This window comes from Zalophus californianus, chromosome 16, assembly GCF_009762305.2.
Source record: "Zalophus californianus isolate mZalCal1 chromosome 16, mZalCal1.pri.v2, whole genome shotgun sequence".
NCBI classification, from domain to species: domain Eukaryota; kingdom Metazoa; phylum Chordata; class Mammalia; order Carnivora; family Otariidae; genus Zalophus; species Zalophus californianus.
This window is the reverse complement of record NC_045610.1, coordinates 48,563,882-48,588,777: the sequence shown is the minus strand read 5'-3', so window position 1 is coordinate 48,588,777 and position 24,896 is coordinate 48,563,882. Positions and strand designations below refer to the sequence as shown.

General features: G+C 40.3%; 1 protein-coding gene across 4 annotated transcripts in view; it reads left to right on the top strand.

Annotated features, from left to right (window-relative positions):
* PITPNC1 (phosphatidylinositol transfer protein cytoplasmic 1) overlaps window positions 1–24,243 on the top strand; it is a 243,799-nt gene extending 219,556 nt beyond the window's left edge. For 3 of the 4 annotated variants that reach the window (XM_027625150.2, XM_027625152.2, XM_035724538.1), the window contains exons 7-9: window positions 1,451–1,606; window positions 5,070–5,133; window positions 19,552–24,243. In XM_027625150.2, coding sequence (XP_027480951.1) covers window positions 1,451–1,606; window positions 5,070–5,133; window positions 19,552–19,868 — 537 coding nt within the window. In that variant the 3' untranslated portion in view covers window positions 19,869–24,243. Of the gene's footprint in view, window positions 1–1,450; window positions 1,607–5,069; window positions 5,134–15,297; window positions 15,417–19,551 lie in introns of all 4 variants that reach the window. The other variant, XM_027625153.1, reaches the window with a different exon arrangement.
* The last annotated feature ends 653 nt before the right edge of the window (window positions 24,244–24,896 follow it).

Genomic DNA, 24,896 nt, shown 5'->3' with positions numbered 1-24,896 from the left:
TAAACATTTAAAAATGTTTCTATCTTATTTCATTTTTAAGTGAAATATAACACAGAACTTATGTCTAGAACTCAGGGAACGTTTTTTCTTTAATTTTTTTTTTACTTTTAAGTAAACTCTGCACCCAGCTTGGGGCTTGAACTCACATCCCCGAGACCAAGAGTCACACACTCTACCAAATGAGCCAGCCAGGCGCCCCTAAGAGCTCAGTGAACTTTTACATATAATCATGCAGATTGACATACACTCATCCCAGAAATTCCCCTTGTATTTCTTGACACTTACCCTCCCTTCCAAAAGGTTACTGCTGTTATTCCAGCTTTTAACACCATAATCTTGAGCTTCAACTGGAATCAACTTCGTACACTATTGTGTCTGGCTACTTTTGCTCAGCGTAATGTCTGTGAGCATCATAGATGTTCTTGCATTTACCGACAGTTTGTCTGTTTTCCTGCTGATGAACATTTGAGCTATTTCCAGTTTTTGTCTATTATGTTTAAAGCTGTTGTGAATGTTCTAGTACAGACTTTGGGTGGCCAGATGCATCCGTTTCACCCAGAAATTGAATTGTCAGGTCATAGGTAGGCATATGCTTAGCTCTGTAGATAGTCATAGATATTGCTGACCAATTGTCCAATTTACACACCCGGGAATGGATTGGACTGTATAAAAAAAAAAAAAGTTTTTGTAAAGTTTATTGAACGTCAGGTCAGAGAAGAAATACAATGCAATGGCACAAATCTAGCTTTAAGTCACATTTTTGAGAGCCGCCTGGCTGGCTCAGTCGATAGAGCGTGCAACTCTTGATCTCGGGGTCATGAGTTCAAACCCCGCGGTGGGTGTAGAGATTACTTAAAATTTAAAAAATAAATAGGGGGGCCTGGGTGGCTCAGTCATTAAGCGTCTGCCTTCGGCTCAGGTCATGATCCCAGGGTCCTGGGATCGAGCCCCGCATCGGGCTCCCTCCTCGGTCGGGGAGCCTGCTTCTCCCTCTCCCACTCCCCCTGCTTGTGTTCCCTCTCTCGCTGCGTCTCTGTCTCTGTCAAATAAATAAATAAAATCTTAAAAAATAAATAAATAAAAATTAAAAATAAATAAGTCACGTTTTTGACATGTGAATAGGCGAGCTATCAGTTTAGCATTTATCTACATTGCAAGTCCCTTTCTGATTGAGATGTATATAATTCACCCTTTTAATTAAGAGTACAATTCAGGGGTTTTTAGTATATTCACAAAAGTGATGCAGCTCCCACCACTGTCTAATTCCAGAATATTTTCATCACCCCAACAGGAACCCTTTTATCCATTAGTAGTCACCCCAGCCCCTGGCAACCACTAATCTTGCTGTCTGTATGGATTTGCCCATTCTGGACATTTCCTCTAAATGATGGTTAAACTTTTAAGTTACCATTTCTTTGATATGTTGTTGTTGTTGTTGTTGTTGTTTCAGGATCCCAAGCACTTCAAGTCAGAGAAGACAGGACGGGGACAATTAAGGGAAGGCTGGAGAGATAGTCATCAACCCATCATGTGTTCCTACAAGCTGGTGACCGTGAAGTTCGAGGTCTGGGGGCTTCAGACCAGAGTGGAACAATTTGTACACAAGGTAAGTGAACGAATGGCAGTTCCCGGACTGTGGACACAGTGACTATCTTTCTATAAGCTGGCGTGCACGACATACAACACATGCCCGGTACTGAGCCAACATGACATCACTGTATCTGGAAAACACTGTTTTTGTGAAAATGCACTTTACATACAGGTTTAATTTGATGCTTTGTACCTCATTTCTCATTCTGTGACCTCGACATCTATTGGCTGAGTATATTCAGGAAGTTAGATTTTCAGTACTAAATACTTCTTCCCTTTGGCGTCAGGCTAATCTAGTTGCAGACAGAAATACTTGTGCTGGGTACTCGGGTACTTGGGTTCCAGGCTGAGGCACGGGGCTGATGTGTGTGTGCGGCCCCCAAGATAATTGTCACTCAAAAGATCCGGCAAATATAGGGGCGCCTGGGTGGCTCGGTTGATTAAGTGTCTGACTCTTGATTTCGGCTCAGGTCATGATCGCAGGGTCGTGAGATCGAGCCCCACATCAGGCTCCGTCCTGGGCGTGAAGCCTGCTTAAGATTCTCTCTTTTCCTCTTCCTCTGCCCCTCCCTCCCTGCTCATGTGCTCTCTCCCTCTCTCTCAAAACAAAACAAAAAAGATCCTGCAAATATAGATACCTAAGGTAAGACACCCCAAGAGACAAAATAAGAAATCCCAGTGGTCCTTTAGATGGTGCACCTCAGTATTTCTGGTCATTTAATAATTCTGTTAACAAAGAATTATTAACAACCTCAAAACACAGATTTCAGTCGTATGCCCACTTTAGCTAAACATGTTTATTTTGTCGCAGGAACAAGACTTAGTGATGATTTAAGTTTGTTAGGGGCTTCTGCCATGACTCTTACTACCCTCTTGGAAACAAATGGAAAATGCAATGTTGAGCATTGCCCTTTGTAACGCCTCCCATTTTCATAAAAATAAATACTCCCCGAGTTGTCTCTACATTCCAGATAAGCTGGATATCTGTTTATTTTTCCACTTAAAAACTGATAAAGAATAGCTTTCTGAAATTCTTTCAGGGGCCCTGTAATTTAACTGTAATGCACTGAGCTTTGTGTTACTTAGATGGATTTGTCTACGAAGATGGGTGGCCAATTGGCAATAACATGTATAAAGTTTTGAGGTCCGAGGAATAGATGGAACTTTCGCTCATGATAATAGCAAACTCTAGAACATATTTGAGAGCTTTGGTGTTTTCTTAAATAGAGAAGTGTGTCGATCTGCTCCTTTGCTGCGCTCCAGAACCCATTCTGCCCACCCAGAAGCAGGAGCCGAGTGAGACACGTGGAAATCAAGTTTGGGGGGACCACCTGTTTCCCTGTGTCCCAAGTTATTAAGCACAAAGATGCTCCCAGAGTAAATATCTTCCAGCCTCAGCTCTGTGTTTGGCTTAGGCTGTATCTTCCTTGACTTCCTGTAACATCTCCCCCCCTGTATTTTTTTTTAAGATTTTATTTGTGTTTTTTTTTAGAGAGAGAGAGAGAGTAGGAGGGGAGGGGCAGAGGGAGAGAGAGTCCCAAGCAGAGTCCACACTGAGCACAGAGCCTGACACAGGGCTTGATCCCATGAACCTGAGGTCACGACCTGAGCTGAAACCAAAAGTCAGACGCTTAACCGACTGAGCCACCCAGGCACCCCACCCCCTCTTATTTTTTAACCCAAAATGATCTCTTACTAGGCCACTATATAGTGCACTTAGCATGTTCTCCTTCCACGAGTCCTATTTAGATTGCTGTAGGGCTCACTGTGTTTCTTTTCTCACAGGTGACTTTGGCTAGTTTTGAGATCCTGTTTCTTTAAAATACCTGTAGGAATTATGCTCTAGGAAAAGGCCTTCCTATTGCCCATTTCCAAATATAAGGAAGTGTTATCAACGCCCCCCAAAACACACCTGCTCTGGCACATGAGTTGCTAATGAGTATATGAGGCTAGTATTTGCATGGTTTTAAAGTACCAGGGACGCCTTTTTCTGAACACCTTTGTTTTTTAAGACTCTATTCACAGTTAAGGGGGAAAAAAATGTTCGAAAGCGAACCATTAGCACATTATTGAATTCTTGTTTCCAGCAGACAGCTGTGTTGTGCTTAATGTAATAGGGTATATTTTACTGATGCCCCGATGCTGTTCTTTTCATTTCCATGAGTTTGACACAGTCAGCATTCAAGTGGGTATGGTTTCATGTTGTTTCTTATTTTCATGACATATTTCCTCCTTCCGCATCATAAAAGCTTCACTAGATATCCAGAGGCGTGGAGAAATAAACACATCATTATAAATGCTTCCCTTATTTCTGCAAATTCACCAGATTAAAATCTTTCATTTACTGAAACGTGCCTGAACCTTTCACGAAAGGTTTTTGACAATTGCTAGATTTGTTTGGCAGGAAGAAAGGAATGTTGAAGGGAGCGCGTGAGTATCCAAGAAACGTAACACAGCGTATTTATAGAGGACACCAAGAACACCATACACTCAAGGCACACGAACAGCATTACACACACACAAACTATGGATCTTTCTTAGTCTCCTAGGGCCATTATGTGTCACCGTAAGAAACAATTTCATTCCTTTTGTCTCTATTTGTCTCTTAGCATCCCCATTATGTTCTATGCTAGTTGAGGTCTCTATTTTATTTCTGTCAATAATAGTTGACTAAACTGCTTTTTTCCCCCTTCTGTTACATGAAAGTCACGCCCAAAAAGATATTTACTTATCTTGTAACCCACACCTTCAAATATTAAAAAAAAATTTTGACCAATATTTAGGATATTTCATCAGAGAAGACTAAGTGCTCTTTGCTTAGAAGTCACTTGCTACCCAGAAAAGCGTTCTTGATTTCCAACATTCATGACCTCTTAGCGATAGTGAGAGACACCCTCCCACAAATGAAAATTTGAACCTGTTTCAGGTAAAGATAAAGGAAGAGGGGACACCTGGGTGGCTCAGTCGGTTAAGCGTCTGCCTTTGGCTCGGGTCATGATCCCAGGGTCCTGGGATCGAGTCCCGTGTCAGGCTCCCTGCTCAGCAAGGAGCCTGCTTCTTCCTCTCCCTCTGCCCCTCCCCATGCTCATGCTCTCTCTCGCTCTCTCTCTCAAATTAATTAATTAATTAATTTTAAAAAAATAAATGAAGAGAAAAAGCTCAAGGTGGTTAGCCTAGAGATTCATTCCAGTCATTGCTGTGTGCCTGCCAACCAGTTGTCTTTAGTGTGTACCCCTCCCAGTTCAACTTTCAATGAAGATGAAGAGATTAATTTACAGCAAGTGTAGCACGCCATGAAAGGGCTGAGCAGGTGAGCAAGCCCATGATCTGTGTCTGTGAGACTGTATTTGCCATCACATGGACAGAGGGATGGAAAAATTTATAATTGCCAGGATTCCTAGAATTGGGAACAGTCTATTTTCCAGGTAGTTTTCATCAAACGTGGTATTATTTCAACTTCCTTCTTTTACTTTTTGTAGGTGGTCCGGGATATTCTGCTGATTGGACATAGACAGGCTTTTGCATGGGTTGATGAGTGGTACGGTAAGTCAACTTCCCCAAAATAACTTCCAGAACAACTTCAGAACCTGTTGATTTGGGCTTCAGTCCATCTGGCTTCAGATGCTACCTAAAAAGACAACAAAGGCAGGACTATAGCCCCCTGAAGTAGAAATAGCACTGTTTGTGGAACATGATGGTGGAGAATGTAATGATAGAAGCTTGGTCTAAAATAACCATGATACAGCTGACCCTTGAGCAACATGGGTTTGAACTGTGTGAATCCACTTATATGCAGATTTTTTTCAGTAATTATAGTACTATAAATGTGTTTTCCTTATGATTTTCTTTTTTTCCTCTTCCTTGTGATTTTCTTAATAATATTTTCTTTTCTCTAGCTTACTTCATTGTAAGAATATAGAATTGATTACATAGAGTGTACAAAATATGTGTTAATCCATTGCTTATGTTATCAGTAAGGCTTCCGGTCAACAGTGGGCTATAAAGTAGTTAAGTTTTGGGGGAGTCAGAAGTGATACGTGGATTTTCATTTCGGTGGGGGAGAGGGTGTGTGTTGGCGTCCCTAACACTCTCATTGTTCAAGGGTCAACCGTACTTCGTTATTGACTAATAAGTAGGACCTCAGTATGTTTGATGCTGGCATACCTGATAACACAGGGCTCCAAAATTCTCTCTTGGATGGGTTTCAAGCCCATCCTAATTTATCCCAAACTTTGATTCAAGATCAAAACTGTCTGAAGCATCATATCAAGTAAAAGCAGTCCTTTGATTCAGAGAACACTTGAAACACCCCCTCACCAAAAACATGAGGATTCTGCAAGAATTCAAAGGCAGAGGCATATAGGTGCCCCTTCATCCTAACTGAGACTATTGTGGCTTTTTTCTTTCTTTCTTTTTCTTTCTTTCTTTCTTTCTTTTCTTTCTTTCTTTCTTTCTTTCTTTCTTTCTTTCTTTCTTTCTTTCTTTCTTTTTCTTTCTTTCTTTCTTTTTTTTTTCATGATTTGGGAGGAGTGAAACAAGTTCTGTACATTCCCAGTAAGTGAAGATCTTTTTTCTTTCTTTCTTTCTCTTTCTTTCTTTCTTTCTTTCTTTTTCTTTTTCTTTTTCTCTTTCTTTCTTTCTTTCTTTCTTTCTTTCTTTTCTTTTTTTTCATGATTTGGGAGGAGTGAAACAAGTTCTGTACATTTCCAGTAAGTGAAGATCAGGTTTGCTTCATCCCATGATGGATGGACCACCCTTTCCAGATCCTCAAGCACTGTTGCTTGGTCCACACAAATCTCCTACATTCCCAGAATCAGTTGTCAGAGGCTAGTGTCCTTGACTATAAATAGAAACGAACACACCCAGTTGGTGACTTGGGTTGGATCTGATCGTCTAATGAAATGCCCTCCTCCTTGGCCTCTCCCTAAGTCACATTGAATTTGTTCCGAGTGTAACCTAGATTGCATTTTGGTGCTTTTCTATCATTGTTCCAGCAATCCCTCCCTCCCTCTTAGCAGCGGGTATCACATTTGAAGTGAAAAGCTACATTGGACTGAACGGGTAAAGACAACGATGTTGTTAGCTATTTCTGGGCCACATTTAAAAGACGTGGTTCTGCAGGGTTTTGTTTTTTTGTTTGTTTGTTTGGGGTTTTTGTTTTATTTTTTGCATTTTTCCCAGATCCGCATCTTCGAAGAGCACATGAATCTTCTTGGGTTTGTCCAAAGGCAGACCTCTGGAAGAGATTTCTTTTGAAAGATCGTCATTTCTTTCTTACACCGCCAGCCCCCCACGGCCCCCCAGGATGCTGCTTGCATGCAGCAGGTACCCTGGCTTGCCACATTTTCATGACGTCTCCCATAGTTGTCTTTGTGAGGCAGGTAGAGGGAGAGTCTGCTGTGGTGACTTCCCCTGATAATGAAACAAATCTTTCTGGTTGGTTTTTTGTTTTTTGTTTTTTTTTCCAGGGGAGCTTTTCTCAGATTCTTAGAAAGGGAGCAGAGACCTTAAGAACTACTGGTCTCTCCCAACTTGGGCTCCTCTAAGCTCATGGTGTCCTTGCCACCAACACTAAGGGAATATCAGACGGATATTCAAAAATTAAATTGGCAAGTGAATGGGAACCTCAAGGGCCAAGAATCTGCCACTTTGAAGACCAAGAGACAGGGCACTTTGATAGATTTCTCTCTAGAGCCAGAATGCCATAGAGGACTTTCCAGAAAAGGCAGCATCAGAAAGGGTAGCTGGTTCATGATTAAGAGGACAAAACACTGCAAGCCTGTTGATGAGAAAAGAGGGTTTGAGCAGAGGCAGGCTATAGAAGAAAAAAAAAAACGTGGATGGGCATCCGGTAAGTGAATAGCTCAGGTACAAAAAATGGAGGCCAACTCTTTTCTTTAACACCAGGGGTGAGGAAGAGACTTAAAGACTTTTAGTCAAAAAAAAAAAAAAAAAAAAATCCTCAGACTATTACAGGGGCTCAAAACTAGACTAATGCATCAGAGAAAAATAGAGGCCTCCAGTCCTGGAGAGCTCTCAGAGAAGAACTACCTATTTACTCAGGATGGCTTAGGTGGACACATTAACAACTCAAGGAGACTATTGACAAAAAGCCTTTCTGTATCTGAGCAGAAAAATAGTGTGTGGTTTAGTGGATCTAGATCATGGGGGAGTGTGTGCTCCCCAGAGAAGGTCTCCACCCCCTGTATACACAATCTTAGCTCCAACCAAAACAAGCAGCCTTTTCACTCAGCTAGAAGGTCTAAGAACCATGCCATCAATTTCATGTAAATTACTGGCACCCTTGCCCCCAGCTGAGCTGCTTGCCAGGCAAACAGTGGCTCCTTCCTTAGATGCAGACACTCACTCAATCAAATGAATGGAAGTAGCCCTGCCCACAGACTGCCTTCTCAGCCCCCTATTGGAGGTAATGCAAGGGACTGTGGGCCTTTCAGGGAAGTGGGTGTGTCACTGTCCGCCTTCAGTTTTGGCTACCTGAAGTTGCTTATTTTTCTTTGGTCTGTATGGGCTCAGTGAGGCTCGCATTAGTAAACATGGAAAAGGTCCAAAGTTAAAAAACAAACAAACAAACAAACAAAAACGCTTTGCCTGTATCTTTTAGCACTGGTGCAAAGTGAGGTTCCCCGCCCAGGAACATCAGTTCCCACTTGGGTACTTGTTAGAAATTCAAATTCTCAGGCTCCGCTTCAGACCTACTGAATCAGGTACTCTGGGGGTCTAGCCCAGCAATCTGTGTTTTAACAAACCCTCCAGATGATTCTGGCTAAAGTTTAAGAACAACTTTAAATCAGATTAGATTGTAACAGGCAGTTTAATTAATTCAGTCCAAACAGATTAGAGAATGGTAGGTGTCTTCTGGGCCAACTGGTAAGCTCTGGTGCCTTGTGAGAATTAGAAAGACATCCCTCTGGGCAGATTCAGGAGGCTTAGGGCTGAATTTTAGTCCCATTGACCTCCTGGCCGTGTGTTTGTACGTATACAACCTACACCATAGGCATTGGCACCCCTGGATGTCTTTCTCCTTAATTAAGCTAACCACCTCCAGTGCTTAATTAAGAAGAAGGAAAAAAAAAAAAGGACATTGTAGATGGTGGTTGATCTTTTCTTACCCAAGGATTAATTTGTATCATTTCTGAGTCTGAACATATGGCTCTCACATAACTAATTCCCTAAACAAATTTTATTCTGTTCATGTTCCTTGTAAAGTATAACCATGTACATTGTTGTAAGAGTTGAGGTGTTTTTGTGGTTTTTTTTTTTTCCCCAAAGCCTTGATTGGTCTTTATCCGTGAGCCTTGGGTCTCTCTTGCATGACTGGAACACTAATCAGAGAAGAAACAACACATGTCAGAAGATGGGGTGATAGGGGGTCAGATAAAAATAGGCAGCGCAGTTTCACAAAAACATAGTTTTGCTTCACAAATCTGACAGTATTTTGAGAGAGGAACAAAGGATTACCAGAGAGAGGCTGTGATTGAGTGGAACCTCATGAACGTCTTTGAAGTCCAGACCGTTCCAAAAAGGTATGGGGAGTAGTTCTGGTGAGTATAGATGAAAGTCCCTCATGAAAGTGGCTTAGAAATTATTCTGGAGTCCCTAGAGCAGGCCTAATAAGGAAGGAAGCAAGCTCAAAGTGGAGAAAGAAGCTTACTTAAGGACTAGCATTAGCTGGTTGAGTTCACCAAGCCAGCATTGTCTAATGGCTTTCGGGTTCCTGAAATACGAATTTCAGTGCCATGGCTCTCAGGCAACAATTTTATGTGTGTGTGCTTAATGTTCACTTTTCTGGGGAGAGAACTCATAGCTTCTCATCAGATTCTCAAAGGGATCTGTGACTCTCCTCTACCTCCCCAAATTAAGAACTATGAAAAAAATCATTACTGTACATTGCAATTCTAGACCTTACTGGTCTGAATTACATAGAAAAGGTATTCACTAAGACTTGAGGATTGGCTACTTTCGCTACAAAAACATGGAGCCACCCCTAAGCTATTTATAACAATCATGTATTGAATTTATAATCATTGTAAAGAGTTAAAAAAAAAAAAAAAAGGCACTTCCCAAAGGATGACTTCCATTTTGTCAGAGCCAAAGGAGTATCATATCTCATTCATGGTTGCTGGAGCCTCCCCCCCACCCCTAACCCAACTGCTTGTTCAAGACTTCCATTTTGACTTAGTGTAAGGAAAAATTACTTCTGTTTAGGCTGAGGATCCTAGAAGAGGAGAGAAAATGTTTGTAGAAGGAAACAAACATGTGGCATTGGGCAGGTCATTGAATGAAAGTATATAACTCTTATTAAAATTTTAGCTGCTGGGGCGCCTGGGTGGCTCAGTCATTAAGCATCTGCCTTTGGCTCAGGTCATGATCCCAGGGTCCTGGGATCCAGCCCCGCATTGGGCTCCCTGCTCCGCGGGAAGCCTGCTTCTCCCTCTCCCGCTCCCCCTGCTGTGTTCCCTCTCTCGCTGTGTCTCTCTCGCTCTCAAATAAATAAATAAAATCTTTTAAAAGTATTTAAAAATAAATAAAATAAAATAAAATTTTAGCTGCTGCAGCTATGTAATACAGTGAAGGAAAATACTTGCTTGCAGACCTTCTGTTCCATGCCATCTGTAGTTTTGCTGTATGTCCTACTGACTTCTATCCTTTCAGATATATGATCTTGCCTCCACAAACTGTGAGATCAACCTGCCTTCTTTAAAAAATGAAATGATTGAAAGAAAATTGCCACCATAGACAAAGTTGGAAGACTAGGGCAACATGTTTGTAACATAAGTAGCTAACAGAGAATGAATATGTATAATATATAAATAGGTCCTATAAATAAAAAATTCAGCAACTCAGTAGAAAAAAAGGTAAAGAACATGAATAGGTAAACCATAGAAAAACCACAAATGGCCAGTAACCTTGGTACTAATCACAAAAAATATAATGAAAATGAAAATGATATGACATTTGTTCATCTGATAACAAAAAATTTAAGATAGTGATAATACCCAGTTTTGGATAAGGTGGGAGAACAAACAAACAGTTTCTATAAAAAGGATAAATACAAATAGCTTATGATCCAGCAATTCCACTTATAGAAATTTAATCTTAAGAAATGTACATGTGCTCATGACTGTAGGTACAAAGCTATTCAGGGCAGTATTGCTTAGAAAAGCTAGAAATTTGGGCGCCTGGGTGGCTCAGTTGGTTGGGCGACTGCCTTCGGCTCAGGTCATGATCCTGGAGTCCCGGGATCAAGTCCCACATCGGGCTCCCTGCGCAGCAGAGAGTCTGCTTCTCCCTCTGACCCTCCCCCCTCTCATGTGCGCTCTCTCTCTCTCGTTCTCGCTCTCTCAAATAAATAAATAAATAAAATCTTTATAAAAAAAAGCTAGAAATTAGTCTCAGTATAAATGTTTATTAACAGGAATATGATCAAATAAATTATGATACACCCAGACTGTGAATATTGTTTGCAACAGTTAAAAAGAATAAGGTAGTTCTAGGGGCACCCAGCTGGCTCAGTCAGAAGAGCATGCAGCTCTTGATCTAAGGGTCATGAGTTTGAACCCCACATTGGGTGTAGAGATTATCTAAAAATATATTTAAAAACTATATTAAATATATATTTAAAAAATAAAAAAGACAATATGTATAGTAAAAATGGGATAGTATACCATAGTATGATTCCATAAATTTAAAAATAAATGAGACTATATGTGTGTGCAGAAATATACATGTAAATTCATAGGAAAAACATCTGGCAACCTGTACCTCAAACTCTTAACAGTGGTTACATCCAGAAAGAATAGGATTAGTGGGAGAGGTTAAAAGGAATTAAACTCTTTTCTCAATAAAAATCAGTACTATTTGAATTATTTCTCTGGAACATAATTCATGCATTAATTGAGTGATTCAATAAATAAGCACTGAAAGCCTTATAAAAAAAAAAAAGGCAGAAAATCTTTGAAGCCGACCAAGCCTCATAGAGTGGAGGTATATTTTGTTCTTAAATGAAAGCTTTTAGGGACGCCTGGGGTGGCTCAGTCGGTTAAGCATCTGCCTTTGGCTTTACGTCATGATCCCAGGGTCCTGGATCAGGTCCCGCATCGGGCTCCTTGCTCAGCGGGGAGCCTGCTTCTTCCTCTCCCTCTGCCCCTTCCCCTGCTTGTGTTCTCTCTCTCTGTCAAATAGAGAGATAGATAGATGATAGAAAGATATCTAGATAGATAGATAGAAAGCTTTTAGTTCACAGTTGAGGAAATCAAAGCAGATTCCTCAACAAATCCCCCGGGGCTTCTTGGACAAGGCTGGACTGTTGGTCGAGGTGGAGGTGCCTGTCTCAGCCCAGTCACCGGGCAGAGGAGGCTCTACTCAGGCCATGTGACCTCCACTTGGCTGGAGCAGATCAGCTCTCCCCTCATCTGAAGGAGGGTAAGAAAGAGAAGGGAAGAAATGGGCTCACAAGAGGGCAAAGAAAGGAAATTTTGTGCCGCTGAAGTGTAATGAGGAGGGTATTCATGCCCCCAGCATACTTCCCAGTGCTGATCGCATCACTTACAGATATAAACAGATAGAGAGCCTCCAACAGCCTAGTGTCAAAGATACTATGATGTATGTTTCTTAACAGCAGAAATATCGTACTAGTTACAATGTTCTCTTAAATCAGGGAATTAGCCCAGTGTTCCTTGCTTAGAAGCTTTTTTCTGAGAAACCTTCTTTCCGAAAAGTAAATTATGACCTTTCAAATCTATATACTGAGGGGTGATTATTTATTAGTTTCTTTGCAAAATAATGGACGTAAGTTTCCTTGAAGAGTTTCATTGATACACATGAGTAGTTGTTTGCTGGAAACCAAGAGGTCTGAACCTAAACTGTTAGAAGTCACTCTCTGGTCATTGAAAATCAATCCATAATGAAGAAGAACCATCTCTGAAAGTATAATCTGTCATTGGGCAATGCAATTGAATTTACTAAAAAATCGATTCCTATATAGATTTTGGGGTAATATACTTTGCAGAAGCAAGACATAATGCATTTTACCTGAAAACCTAAACAGGAATATATTCACTTGATTAGGCTTTCCATGAATTACTGAGGAATACTGGAAATATTTACATCATTTCCATAAGTATGCATGATATGTGGGAACAGGATTCAGACCAACATATTTTCCTTCCTCAATAGGGACCTGATTATCACCGTCTTTTAGAGAACCACCTTACTAGAAACGTTCATTCTTATGTGGTCTAATTGGGAGATTTTTTTTCTTTTAGATGCAATTTTCTGAAACTTTGTTTCATAACTCTTCCATTTTAACAACAACAACAAAAAGGATCATGTATCTGGAATGAGCCGAAATTCTAGAAAACTATATTTTCTCCTCACCAGTTCCAAACTGATGGTATTTGACCACAAATAATCGATTTTAAATAAGGTTCTTTTTTTCATTCTTACACAAGTACAGTGTATTTGATGTAGAAAATACAAACAACAGGAAGAAAATGAAAATTATGTATAATTCCAACTCCTGGAAACAGTCACTGTTAACATTTTAAAATGTATCCTTTTAGCCTTTTTAAAATGTATATAATGCTTTTCCAACAGAGATGATTTCACAGAATGTGTACAGTTGTTTTACCTCCTATTTTTAACAATATGCCAAGGACATTTCTCTATAGTGTTAAATACTCTTCTACATCATTTTTTAATGGTTTCGTAGTACAGTCTGTCCCCTGGGTTCTTTCCCATTTTTCACTGTTATGAAAAAGGCAGTAATAACTATCTTTGTTGTTAAATCCTTCTTCACAACTACAAAATTGAGACATCTTTGAAAGCACACAGTCACACCGTTTAAGCCCTTCTCTTAACACTGAGCTAATTAAAGATAAAGAACAATTTCTGTCAGGATTCACTAGAACAAAGAAACTAAAATGCCTTTGTTTTCGTTTTCCAAATTACTGTCAAGGCGGGGGTGGGGGGGGGGTGGGGGGAATGGAGGGGGAGAAAGTGTCTAATGAACATATGTATAGAGAAATTTCTCTAAATCTTAAACTTCTGGCTTAAAAATGACCACGGTATTCATTCCAGGTGTATTTGTGTTTAGGAAATTTTGATAACCAGCCTTTGGAATTAAAGTGATTGCATTGAACGAATATGCTCTTATTGTTAACTAAGATACATTTGTTCTAATTACAAAGCAGCATGTGTTTGTTGCTTTCCAATTCCCTCAATGAAAAGCATGCTCTTTGCTTGGCTAGACTGCTGCTTAGCATCCTTGATACTTACATTGCTTATGGACAACATTTGTGATCTAAGTTTTTGGGGTGTGGGGGCGGGGCGATCATCAGCTAAATAAAATAGCCCAGGTCTGGATTTAGAGCCGCCCTCCCTCTTGGCCCCAGACCGCACTGAACTGAATCATAAAGTTCTGGCACGTGTGCCCTGCGGAAATGAAGAGAATCTCACATGACATACATGGATTGATATAAAAAGACCACCAAACCACATGATGCAGGAGATACTTAAGGAAAAATTTCCAGTGTGAATACCCGCTCTGAATCCCCACCAAGCTAATTCGCAATCAGGGTGGTCGAGTAACCAATTATTCAAGCATACCTTCCTTGTAGAGAGGCATGAAGTTCAATTCCACCATGACCGCACCAGAGGGATGCCTGTCTGGGAAAATTGCTGATAGAATGTTGTCAAGTAACCAAAGAGCGGGTGGGGAATGGAGGATAAAACAGCAGATGTAGTTCAAGTGAGAGTAGTTGTTATTTGTATGCATTTCGTATACTGAAGACGGATGGGTTCTTTGCTTAATGCAGTTTTTCATCAGTTGGATTTAGACAGGGTTTCTCAACCTTGGCACCATTGACATTTTGGACCCGATACTTCCCTGTTAAGAACGGGCAGTGGTAGGTTATTCCAAGGCCTCACAGGCCCCTACTGTCACAAAATTGTCCCCCATTGGGAGCCACTGGATGAAGAGATCATTATCCTGAAATGCTGAAAAACTACAGACTCAGGCCCAAAATCATAATGTCATGTGCCATTTTATTTATAGATCAGTGTGGGTGAAAGTAGCGCCAGCCATCTCCAAGCTGTTAGACTAGACTTGAAGTTCGATATAGACCCGCACTCTCTGACACTATGAATCCTGTGCAGAAATACAGCTCCATGTGAGCATTGCAACCAAATATCCCTGGTCCCGGTAAACATCATGTGTCTGCTATGTCATGTCTCCTGTACTAGCAATGAAAGTGCCCTTTCTCTTGTCAAATGCATTGGTTTAAGGAAACCTCCGAATCTATTTTGAAAGGTATCTGACAGGTAAGTGTTAAAGCAAACAAACCTGACCCTGTCCCCATGGGGATCTTCTAAGAATGCTTTAGGAGATCTCAGGCTATGGCACTGCCCACGTGCTAATACTCTCCACCCATCTGGCTCACTTTACAAGATTCACCCCTAAATAATTTCCACTCTTCTCTGTTCTAAGACTGTTTCGACTTAACTTCCTTGCACTCACTCCCCCTTTGGCTGGTTTAGCTAACTTTATGACGTATTCTTCATAAAGTTAGTGAATTCCCTGCTTTTTTAAACCTCTCTTTGGCTTCCGCTACCGTCTTTTCCTAAAGTCTCCCCATTGAAAGTTTGCATTTAATAACAGTAGTTGCCAACGTCTTGACCTTTTTGCAGATATGACAATGGATGATGTTCGGGAATACGAGAAAAACATGCATGAACAAACCAACATAAAAGTTTGCAATCAGCATTCCTCCACTGTGGATGACATAGAGAGCCATGCCCAAACAAGTGTATGTAGAATTTTTAAAACATGTTGCCCACCCTTTACCAAACGTACACTTAAACCGATCTTTGAAAATACTGCAGACGTTCAGTTCTCAACATTCCACACAAAAACATCTGGGTGATGTTGTCACCCAGAGGCTGTTGGGGAAGAACATGAGCTGGGTCTAAACTGGACAGTGTCACCTCTTGCTTCTAGATTTTTTGATTCTTAAAGAATTCGTTTGATTTGGGGGTTATTTTTCCGCTCATAAAACCCAAGAACGTGGAGAGTGGAAACATTTGTGGCTGGTGAATGGCCTGCACCGTGAAGGAGAGGAGACAAAGCAGGTGTCATCTGAAAACTAGAATATCGTGACAGTAACTTTTAAAAATATAGTTATTGCTCAAGTTATTCATTCAGGGGACAGCTTGTGGCTCATCTGGTGTTTTAGATTTCTTTACATTTGCTTTGAAATGCTTTCTGTGGCTCCTTCTAGCTCTTCTAGCCAATCCTTTCCTTTTTGCTTCGGTTAATCTCAAGATGGGGCTGCAGTCTGTGCACACACTGGCTGAGCAGTGAAGGTGCGGTGAGCTAGGAATGTGCGGGGCCACGTAGCCCGTCCAGCCTGGGACTCAACATGAGACTCAGAGAGCCACGGGTTATTTAGTGGCACACTGGAAATTGAGAGCTGACTGTATGGTGCATGCCAGCATTTTAAATATAGTTCTCAATCATTCATGCTAATGAAGAGGAGCTAAGATAACAGAGAAGATGTAATCAAGTCATTTGTATGTATCTTTGGCCAGCACTGTGATCTCTTTGGGTATCAGCTTGAGCCCGCGTGTCTGCTAGCCCACACCCGAGAACAGTACCTATTAGATTTTTAAGAAGTTGATAATGTAGGTAAAGACAGTTGAGCAACGGCTATGGTTGTAAATGGGTGCTTTAGAATTTTGACGATCTTTTTGGTTGCACTTTGGAAGTTTTGGGTTCAGTTTTTAGAGCATGTATTTGGAGTATGCCCTGCAAGGCTCAAGTGCATGTGGCTTACTCTTGAGGCTCAGATGGCCCTAACGTTTCCTCCCCGTTGTAGCATGCAGTGATTGGATTTGCGGAAAGCTATGGGGTCAACTTACCTGGGGTGTTCCTCTCTGTGCACAGGCCCTTGCCAATAGGACTTCCCTTCTCCCTCCGTCGCTGTTACTCGTTAAGGAAACTGTCCTTGGAAGTCCATCATCCGAAATTCCCTTTTCTTTTTGGAATGACTCTAGTTCTCCGTCAGCTGCCCTCTGAAAGCTGCTTGCTTAGAAGTGTGATCAGACAAAGGAAGCCAGAGGAAAGGGGGAGATGCCACATTCCAAAGGATTCTAACCACTGGCTTTTCTCATTCTAAGCTCTTACGGTTTTTAGCTTCAGGCTCTTTGTTTGGTCTTCTTTCTGTTGTACTGCCTTTATTACCATTAGAAAGTCAGTTTACTATGGAGACAGTGGTACCTAGAATGGTTCTCCCATGGGAAAGCCCCATGCATTCTCTGGCTGCAATTCACTGTCGTTCCCATGACTTCAGTGTAAGAGATGCCTATCTCCTCAGAAGTTATACAGAGTGGTTATTTTGAGTGCTTATGACATTTCCCTTATTCTTTGGAATTCCATCAAATTGGAGATCATTTATTTTTCCATTGTCTTTCTTTGCTATCGTAATGAAAAACAGTTGAAACCAAGAGGTTGCTGTCCATCACAAGTAACAAACTGCATGGGTGCTCAATAAAATTTAAATCCTCAGCCTGAGTAGGGACACATTGGATTGAAATTATGCAAAATTAACATCCATGAACATGGCAATGAGAAAGTTAAGTCTCCTTTTCCATTGAGCAGTTTCCATGCCTTCAAGGAAGGGAACTTTCTAAGAGACTCTGGGAATGTAAAATCGAAATTCTGTATTTTGGATGATTTCTGCCCCCTGCTGGATATGTGGAGTAGAGCATTATACTCTGCCACTTGTGTAGAAAGTCTACTTTTTCAAAGATGTTTATTTATTATAGCAGAAACATACCCCATTCACTGAAATTTTTCTGAGAGTCTCAATTTTACCTTGAAGTGCATATTTCTTTTTTAAAAACTTAATCTCATTTCTTAGCTTGTTTAATAGTCTTAGTATTTTTTAAAGTGGCAAATTTATAGGTACAATTTTTCTTATATTCTAAGTTGTATATGATATCAAAACATTTTATTTCCTTTGTAAGAAAAAATTTTCCTTTCATAATATCTTAACAATTGTTCCAGGTAATCCTCTTAAGGATTTTGGTTTTTTTTGAAAAATATTTCTGACAGATGAACATAGGGGAAGGGAAGGAAAAATAAAATAAGATAAAAACAGAGAGGGAGGCAAACCATAAGAGACTCTTAACTATAGGGAACAAACCAAGGGTCGCTGGAGAGAAGATGGGGGTGGGGGGCTGGGGGAGATGGGGTCATTGGGTGATGGGCATTAAGGAGGGCATTTGGTGTAATGAACACTGGGTGTTATATGCAACTGATGAATCACTAAATTCTACCCCTGAAACTAATAACACATTATATGTTAACTAAATTGAATTTAAATAAAAAATTTAAAAAAATATTTCTGGCTTGCTCATGTTATAATATGACCTTATATATATTACATATACATATAATATATATCTTAATGATTAATACCATGTTATGAATATTCATTCCATAGTTAATATTTCCAAAGTGGATATATTGTTTCATGTTAGCTTTTGCAATATCATCTAATGAAGTTTCCACTACTAGGTTCATGGGAGAGGACAAGAATGAAAAATGGGTCTATGGGAAGCTAAAATTCATGGAGAAAATCCATGAGCAGCAGATTTCCCCTTTTACTCAAGGACAAGCCCTTAGGCTTTCACTCAGTGCTTTTTCCAATAAGCCCAGTTACCTGTTTTCTCTGTTACCAGTAAAGAAAAATGACAAAGGATACCAGGGTTAGTCAGAGAGAAATTAATAAGAACCATAACAATAGTAATGACAGTATAGTAATAGTTTCTGAGAATGAGAGAAGAGATCTCAAACTACAAAAAACCAAATAGGCCCTGATAGAGAAGTCATTACAGTGTTAATATATTTTCAATATATTATGTCTAAATGGTAGCAAGTGTATATAATACATTCAGTATATTGGTGGGAGCCTCTCTGGTTCAGTCGGAAGAGTGTGAGACTCTTGATCTCGGGGTCATGAATTCAAGCCCCACATTGGTGTTAGACATTACTTAAAAATAGAAATATTTTTTTAAATAAATTAAGAAGTTAGGGAGAGATTTACATTTAAAATATATATATATTTTTTTACTTTCTCACTTAGTAAAAACACTTTAGGTATTTAGAAAATCTACATCACCTGACAATTCCTCTTAATGAGGCATCACTGAATTTGTTTCCTGAATGCCAAATATTGCTTTTTTTTTATGTTTCCTTGAAAAAATGACTTTATTTTTCTTGGCTTTGGGGTAATTAGCAGGGTTTGTGCTTGTTGTCATTATCTTCTTTGTTTTTTAAGCTGAATTAATTAAAACAGCATTTAAACAATCTCAGGATGGGTACACAGTCAGGAAACCAGTAATCCCCAGAATGCAAAAAGTATATTTATTGAATAAGAAGAAATTCTGATGATTTGCCTATTTCCCCTATAAAGGTGTACTTGTAATTGCATGCCCTAAAATAGGTAATAGTATGTATCATTCCAGGGCCATCGATTGCTTGAACTAGACTTCTTTATAGAAAAGATGACTAGGTCTAATGCTCCATATATCACACCATGCCAACAGCTCACACACACACACACATACACCCAGATACTTCCCTGGTCTGGTTCTGTACTTTCCTGATCCGTTCTTATTCGGAATACTTAACACTACTCCCTGAAGAGTGCTTTGGAAAATCTTGGATGGATATTCATAAAGGAATTTTTTTTTTTCAGAGGTTTACGCCTTAGTAACAAAAAAAAAAAAAATTCAGGGTTTAGCATTTCAGTGATAATTTGGGTTTATAGTCTGGAAAGGCCTCTTTATGCTAGGATTCCTGTAGTTCCCTTAAAATCAGGCATGCATCTCTCCTAAATAACTGGTCATTTTTCTTTCTATTTTTTTTTTTCTTTGAAGACATGACAATGGATGAAGTCCGAGAATTTGAACGAGCCACTCAGGAAGCCACCAACAGGAAAATTGGCGTTTTCCCACCTGCAATTTCTATCTCGAGTATTCCCCTGCTGCCTTCCTCAGTCCGCAGTGCCCCTTCTAGTGCTCCATCCACACCTCTCTCCACCGACGCCCCAGAATTTCTGTCTGTGCCCAAAGATCGACCCCGGAAGAAGTCAGCTCCAGAAACTCTCACGCTTCCAGACCCTGAGAAAAGAGCCACCCTGAATTTACCTGGCATACACTCTTCAGATAAGCCATGTCGGCCCAAATTAGAGTAACTTCCTATGAATATTTCATGGGGTTTTATATTTTCATTTGGGTTTTTTTTTTTTAAAGAATCTTCTAATATAGAAAAAGACTGCTTTGTCCCTCAAACATGTTCCTTCGATCTCTGAGTGTGCATGTGGTTAAGTACCTTCCCATATAATAGGATTCCCTAAGTATACCACACAGCATCCTACTAGATGTAAATTGTAAGACTTGCAGAGGACAGAAGGAATCCTCTGTAGCCACAGCTGGAAGCCAGGGAGGAAGCCTTGTTGTTGAGTGTTTGATGAGGTCGGTGTGGACTTCCAAGAGTAAATAAATGAAAACGTTGTGCCCCTGCGTTAGAAGGTGTGGTAAAATAACGAAGTCAGTCTCCTCTCATCAAACCTGAAATTCTCAAAAATACTCTCAGGCGTAACATACGTAATTGTTAAATTTCAAACTGTTCATCACCGATACTTGAATACTAGTAGTTAACTGAGATTCCTATTTTGGTTAGTCTGACTCAGGATTTGGGGCCTAATTAACCCTTTAAATTTTTTGAAAATTTTAATTATCAACGTATGGTGGCTCCAAGTGCAATTAACGATAACTTATTTATACCTTTCACAGAATTTAATAAAGACTCCACTTGTTTCTGTCTTTTAATAACTTTCCCCTTTGTGCCCTTGTGGCCTCAGAAATCTTTCAGAATTGCACGGATGAATGTGACCATGACTGACTGATTTGGGGATGGTTTGGTTTAGAAACCAAGAGGCCCAGGTGAGGCAAACATCATTTTTCTCTACAGGTACCAACAAACCTTGAATTGTTAACTTCCGTCATCCGTTAAGAGTCTCAGTATTTGCAATTAATTGAGTAGAATTCGTTGACTATTTGCCCATTCAAAGAAGTTCAAGGGTAGACTAAGCTCATAGGACTTTTAACACTCTCAGAATGTCTGATTCGGGAACCCTGAAAAAGAACTGTCTCCCATCCCCCTCCTGCTTTTACTTTTAATAACATCCAGATTTCCCTGGAACAGATTGCCCATCACTGGACCTTAAAAAAGACTGTCATTCTCTTGCCCTTACTTGAAACCCAAATATTGGGAATGTCGCAGAAGTGGAGTAAAGACTGTCGAGTGGGAAGAGAGAATGAGCAAAATTGCTGACTCCTATTTGTAGAGTAAGAAGGAGGAGCAGGAAAAGATGCCTCTCTGTCTAGCTTTCTTTCCTGCAAGTGGTGGTAATGCAAGATTAGAATCCAGGTTGACGGGAAGCAAGATCATTCAACCCAAGTGGCAGAAAACGAACTCTCCTTTGATCTAAAGAGAAAACTGCCACCGTCGCGCCTCACTGCCTTTGAACGCAGAAGGAAGGGCAAGCAGAATCTAGCACTTACTTTTTGTCCTCCAAGAGAGGAAGACAACAAGGTAGTTGGGCAACTCCGAGGCCCCAGCTAGCCTTCCTGACCATAACCTCCAACCTCAGGAAAGGGACCTTCCCAAAACACAGATTCCAAAGGAAACAACATAAACCAAGGAGTATGTCCTCCTTCCCACACAGCCTCTCAGCCAGTGGACCCTGCCTGCTTCTCTCTCTCAGTGCTCAGCACATGCTACATAGTGTCTTTCAAATTGATAAACTCTCCCATGGTGCAGACGCTGGTCCCATGAACCCAGCACCGAGTATTCTCAGTCATACGTCAGACTGTCAAGATCATTTCTTTATCTACAGGTTGACATTTCGCTTAATAAATAAATAAACCCAGAACTCAAAGGAAACCAGTTGCAAATAGTTTAGATGGACAGTGCATCTCTTCCCTAAGAACGACAGCATTGTAGTAAGAGATCCTTGCATGGTATCGTAGCATGATTTCTGCTTGTGGGAAATCATCTTCTCAGACCCCTTGGACTTCTCAATGGTCCCCTACCCACACAGTAGTACTTAATGAGAATGTTGGCTTTAGAACACAAATTTCTACTTTCAGAAGACACTGACATAGTATGCGTATTTGCTTACCGTTTGCCAGTTGGAAATCAGGATGGGGTGGGATCATTATTTTTGCATAGAACAGATTTATTTTGTGCAGGTTGTAAACACATCTGGCACCTAGTTTTCCCATTAACACCATTGCCGTTTTTCTTTTTGTAAAGTAGCTTCTGCTGTCGAGGTCAACGACGCTATATGCTTTAGAAAGCTAATTTCTGATTTCCTTCTGAGTTTTCTTTCTCTTGTAGCCACTTCAGTACCACAGACATCAATTTCAAAGCTGCCGATGATAGTGTGATTCTTAGCCAACATAGTGTGTGCTCTTAAAGTATGTTCGGTTTTTCCTGTCTACATGTGGTTGTGTGCATTTAAATGGGGTGGGGGGTTGCAGATATTCTTTTAGCTGCTTTGAATGTTTAATCCAGTCGTCACACGGCATAAATGACTTCAATATCTTATCTCTCTTGATTTTCAAGTGTCATTTCATATTCTCCATACATGAGTTTGTTTATTGTGGCATACACGCCTGCGGTGAATGTGTATATAGAACATTAATAATTCCTATAAGGATGGAAATTAAATGGTTGCATGATGGAAACTTAGGAGAAGAAAAAAAGCAGAGACTTGAATTCATTAAGCATGTTTGGGGAAAAATAGAATCTTTAACTCAGTGCCTCTGTCTGCAATGTGGAAATCTTCAACTTTGTTCACCAAAATTGTATTATACCTGTGTGTGTGTGTGTGTGTGTGTGTGTGTGTGTGTGTGTGTGTGTGTGTTTGTGTATGTGTATGGCCTAGTGAATCAAACACCACCAGTTTTAAGTCTCTGGTAGCCAAATTAAAATAAATAATCCATAGAATAACACATAGTGTTCATCCCATCTTCATCTCTGGTGTTAGTGGAGACCATCAAAGTGACCATAAATGTCATTACTCTGGATGGATTTCAAATTCTGAAATGCCCCCACGTTTTTCGTTGACTGCATTGTTGCTTGGCTGTGTTTTCCCAGGATAAGAAGGTCTCGGTGTTTTTACTGCATAAACTTTATCTGAGGTGAGCTCTGGAGACCATTTCACTTTCCTACTATTGGGCTGAAATAAAACAAAGCAAAGGAAAAGCATAACAACAAAGAAGTCTGTGACATTTTTTTCAATTAACACCATTATAACCAAAACAATAGGAGTTCATTGGTGAACTCATTTATAAACCTTCTGCTTTGGGTTTGCATCTGTATGTGGGGGGGAAATGGTTTTAATTTGGGAGTATTTATTAGGCGTGTTTTGGATTGTGAAAATAAATCTCTAAGGAGCGCAGTTGTATAACGAACACAAGACACTTAAGAAACACGGGACCTCCAAAAGAAATATGTGGTTTTCTTTCAAGACACTGTAATAAACCGTGGCCTAAGAGAAAAGATTCTGACACTTCTCAGGAAGTCATTTTTCTGTGAAAATTTCAAGGCTAATGTATGTATGTGGATTTTTCATTGTTGCTTAATTTCACATCTCGTCATGGCTCAGAAACAGCAAGGTCACTGGGCTGGCTTCGGTCAATAGGAATTTTACTTTTCACAAGGGCCAGAGTATAACGTAGTCTCGTTACAGTGTGTGCTCAGATAATCCAGTAGAGAACAATTGAATAGTTTTAGTCTCTTTCTGATCATCTGACTCAGTAGGCTAGGTGACAGACAACCTGCCATCGGAGCCATAATTCTTGAAATTAAAAAAAAAAGATCTGTTTAGTGACTGCAACTGATCAATAAATAGATCATTTAAAACTATTCATTCTTGCTGAAACTGAAGTGTAACTCAAGAGAATAGCGTTGACATGCGGAGGCAACACATAGCGGGTTCTTCTGGGTTCTACCTTCCAAACAATCTGCATTTGAAAGTAGAAGTGTTTAAGCTTTTTAGGAGTTAGTGCAATAAGAGAATGTGAATATGCTAAGAACTTTTCAGATGTCATTATTAATTATACTTTTGTTGTTAACAAGTGCTTTAGGATAAACCTCTCAATGTTTTTGCTTAAAATTGAAAGCATGTCTGTTGAATTGCAAGTCTCCCTTCAGTTTCTATGTATCACCAAGAAGAGGTTCTTTGAGTTGTTGTTAATGCCTATGCCGCTTAAATGTACCTTCAGAGTGTCACTTTTAGGGTTTACATTTCAAGCTGGGATCTTGATTAGTTACGTATATTGAGTCAAAATAACCACTGCCACTGCGGAAGGACCAAGTTTTGGAATGCACAGTGTTACAGACTACAAGCAAAGCAAACAAGAGTCGATCCTCACACATGCCATCCTTCTGTGTCATTTTATGGCTGTTTTGTGTCCCCCCCCCCCAGTTATTTATTATTGTTAATAGCTTACTTTTTCTTACATTCTGGTGTAAATAAACTACAAAGCAATCTTCTTTCCAAGCGTAGCTTCCTTCTCTCTCTTTCTCAGCCATTCTCAAGGGAAGGTTGGCAATTGTGAACTTGTGGATTGATGGGAAAGAAGGTGTCGAGGAAGAAGCTAACAGCTGGTACGTAGACCCAGCTCTAGGGGTCTCATATGCAAAAAAGGCTGACCCCTTATCAAATGTAAGGCTATAGTCTGAATGACAACCAAGAAAAATCTCCCTGAGGGAAACCATAGGAACACCACCCCAGTGGGACACTAGATTGTCTCCCTTGTAGGGGCGACCAGTCCACGGTGAGCTGCAGTCATTCCAATGTAGTTTCTCCATCTCGAGAAGCTCCTGTTGTTCACAGAAGGGTCCTCTGGGGATGGGGAGAGTGAGGACAGCAATGCTTTACTGCCCCTTGTCCCGTAGTCTTCTGCGACACGCCTCCCACTCTATGTTCTCCTCTTCAAACCTGAAGCTAATGTCAACATCCATATCCCGTGCATTCACCTCTGATTCATGTAACAGTGCACCATAATGAGGCTTCTACACTGAAAACTTGCCCCAAATCATGTAACTGAGCCAATGAACTAAAACATGCTTGCTTTTATAGCTCTGACTTCGCCAGTACTGCCCCCACCCCGCCTTTTAATTCCTCTTCCAAACACACGATCTTAAC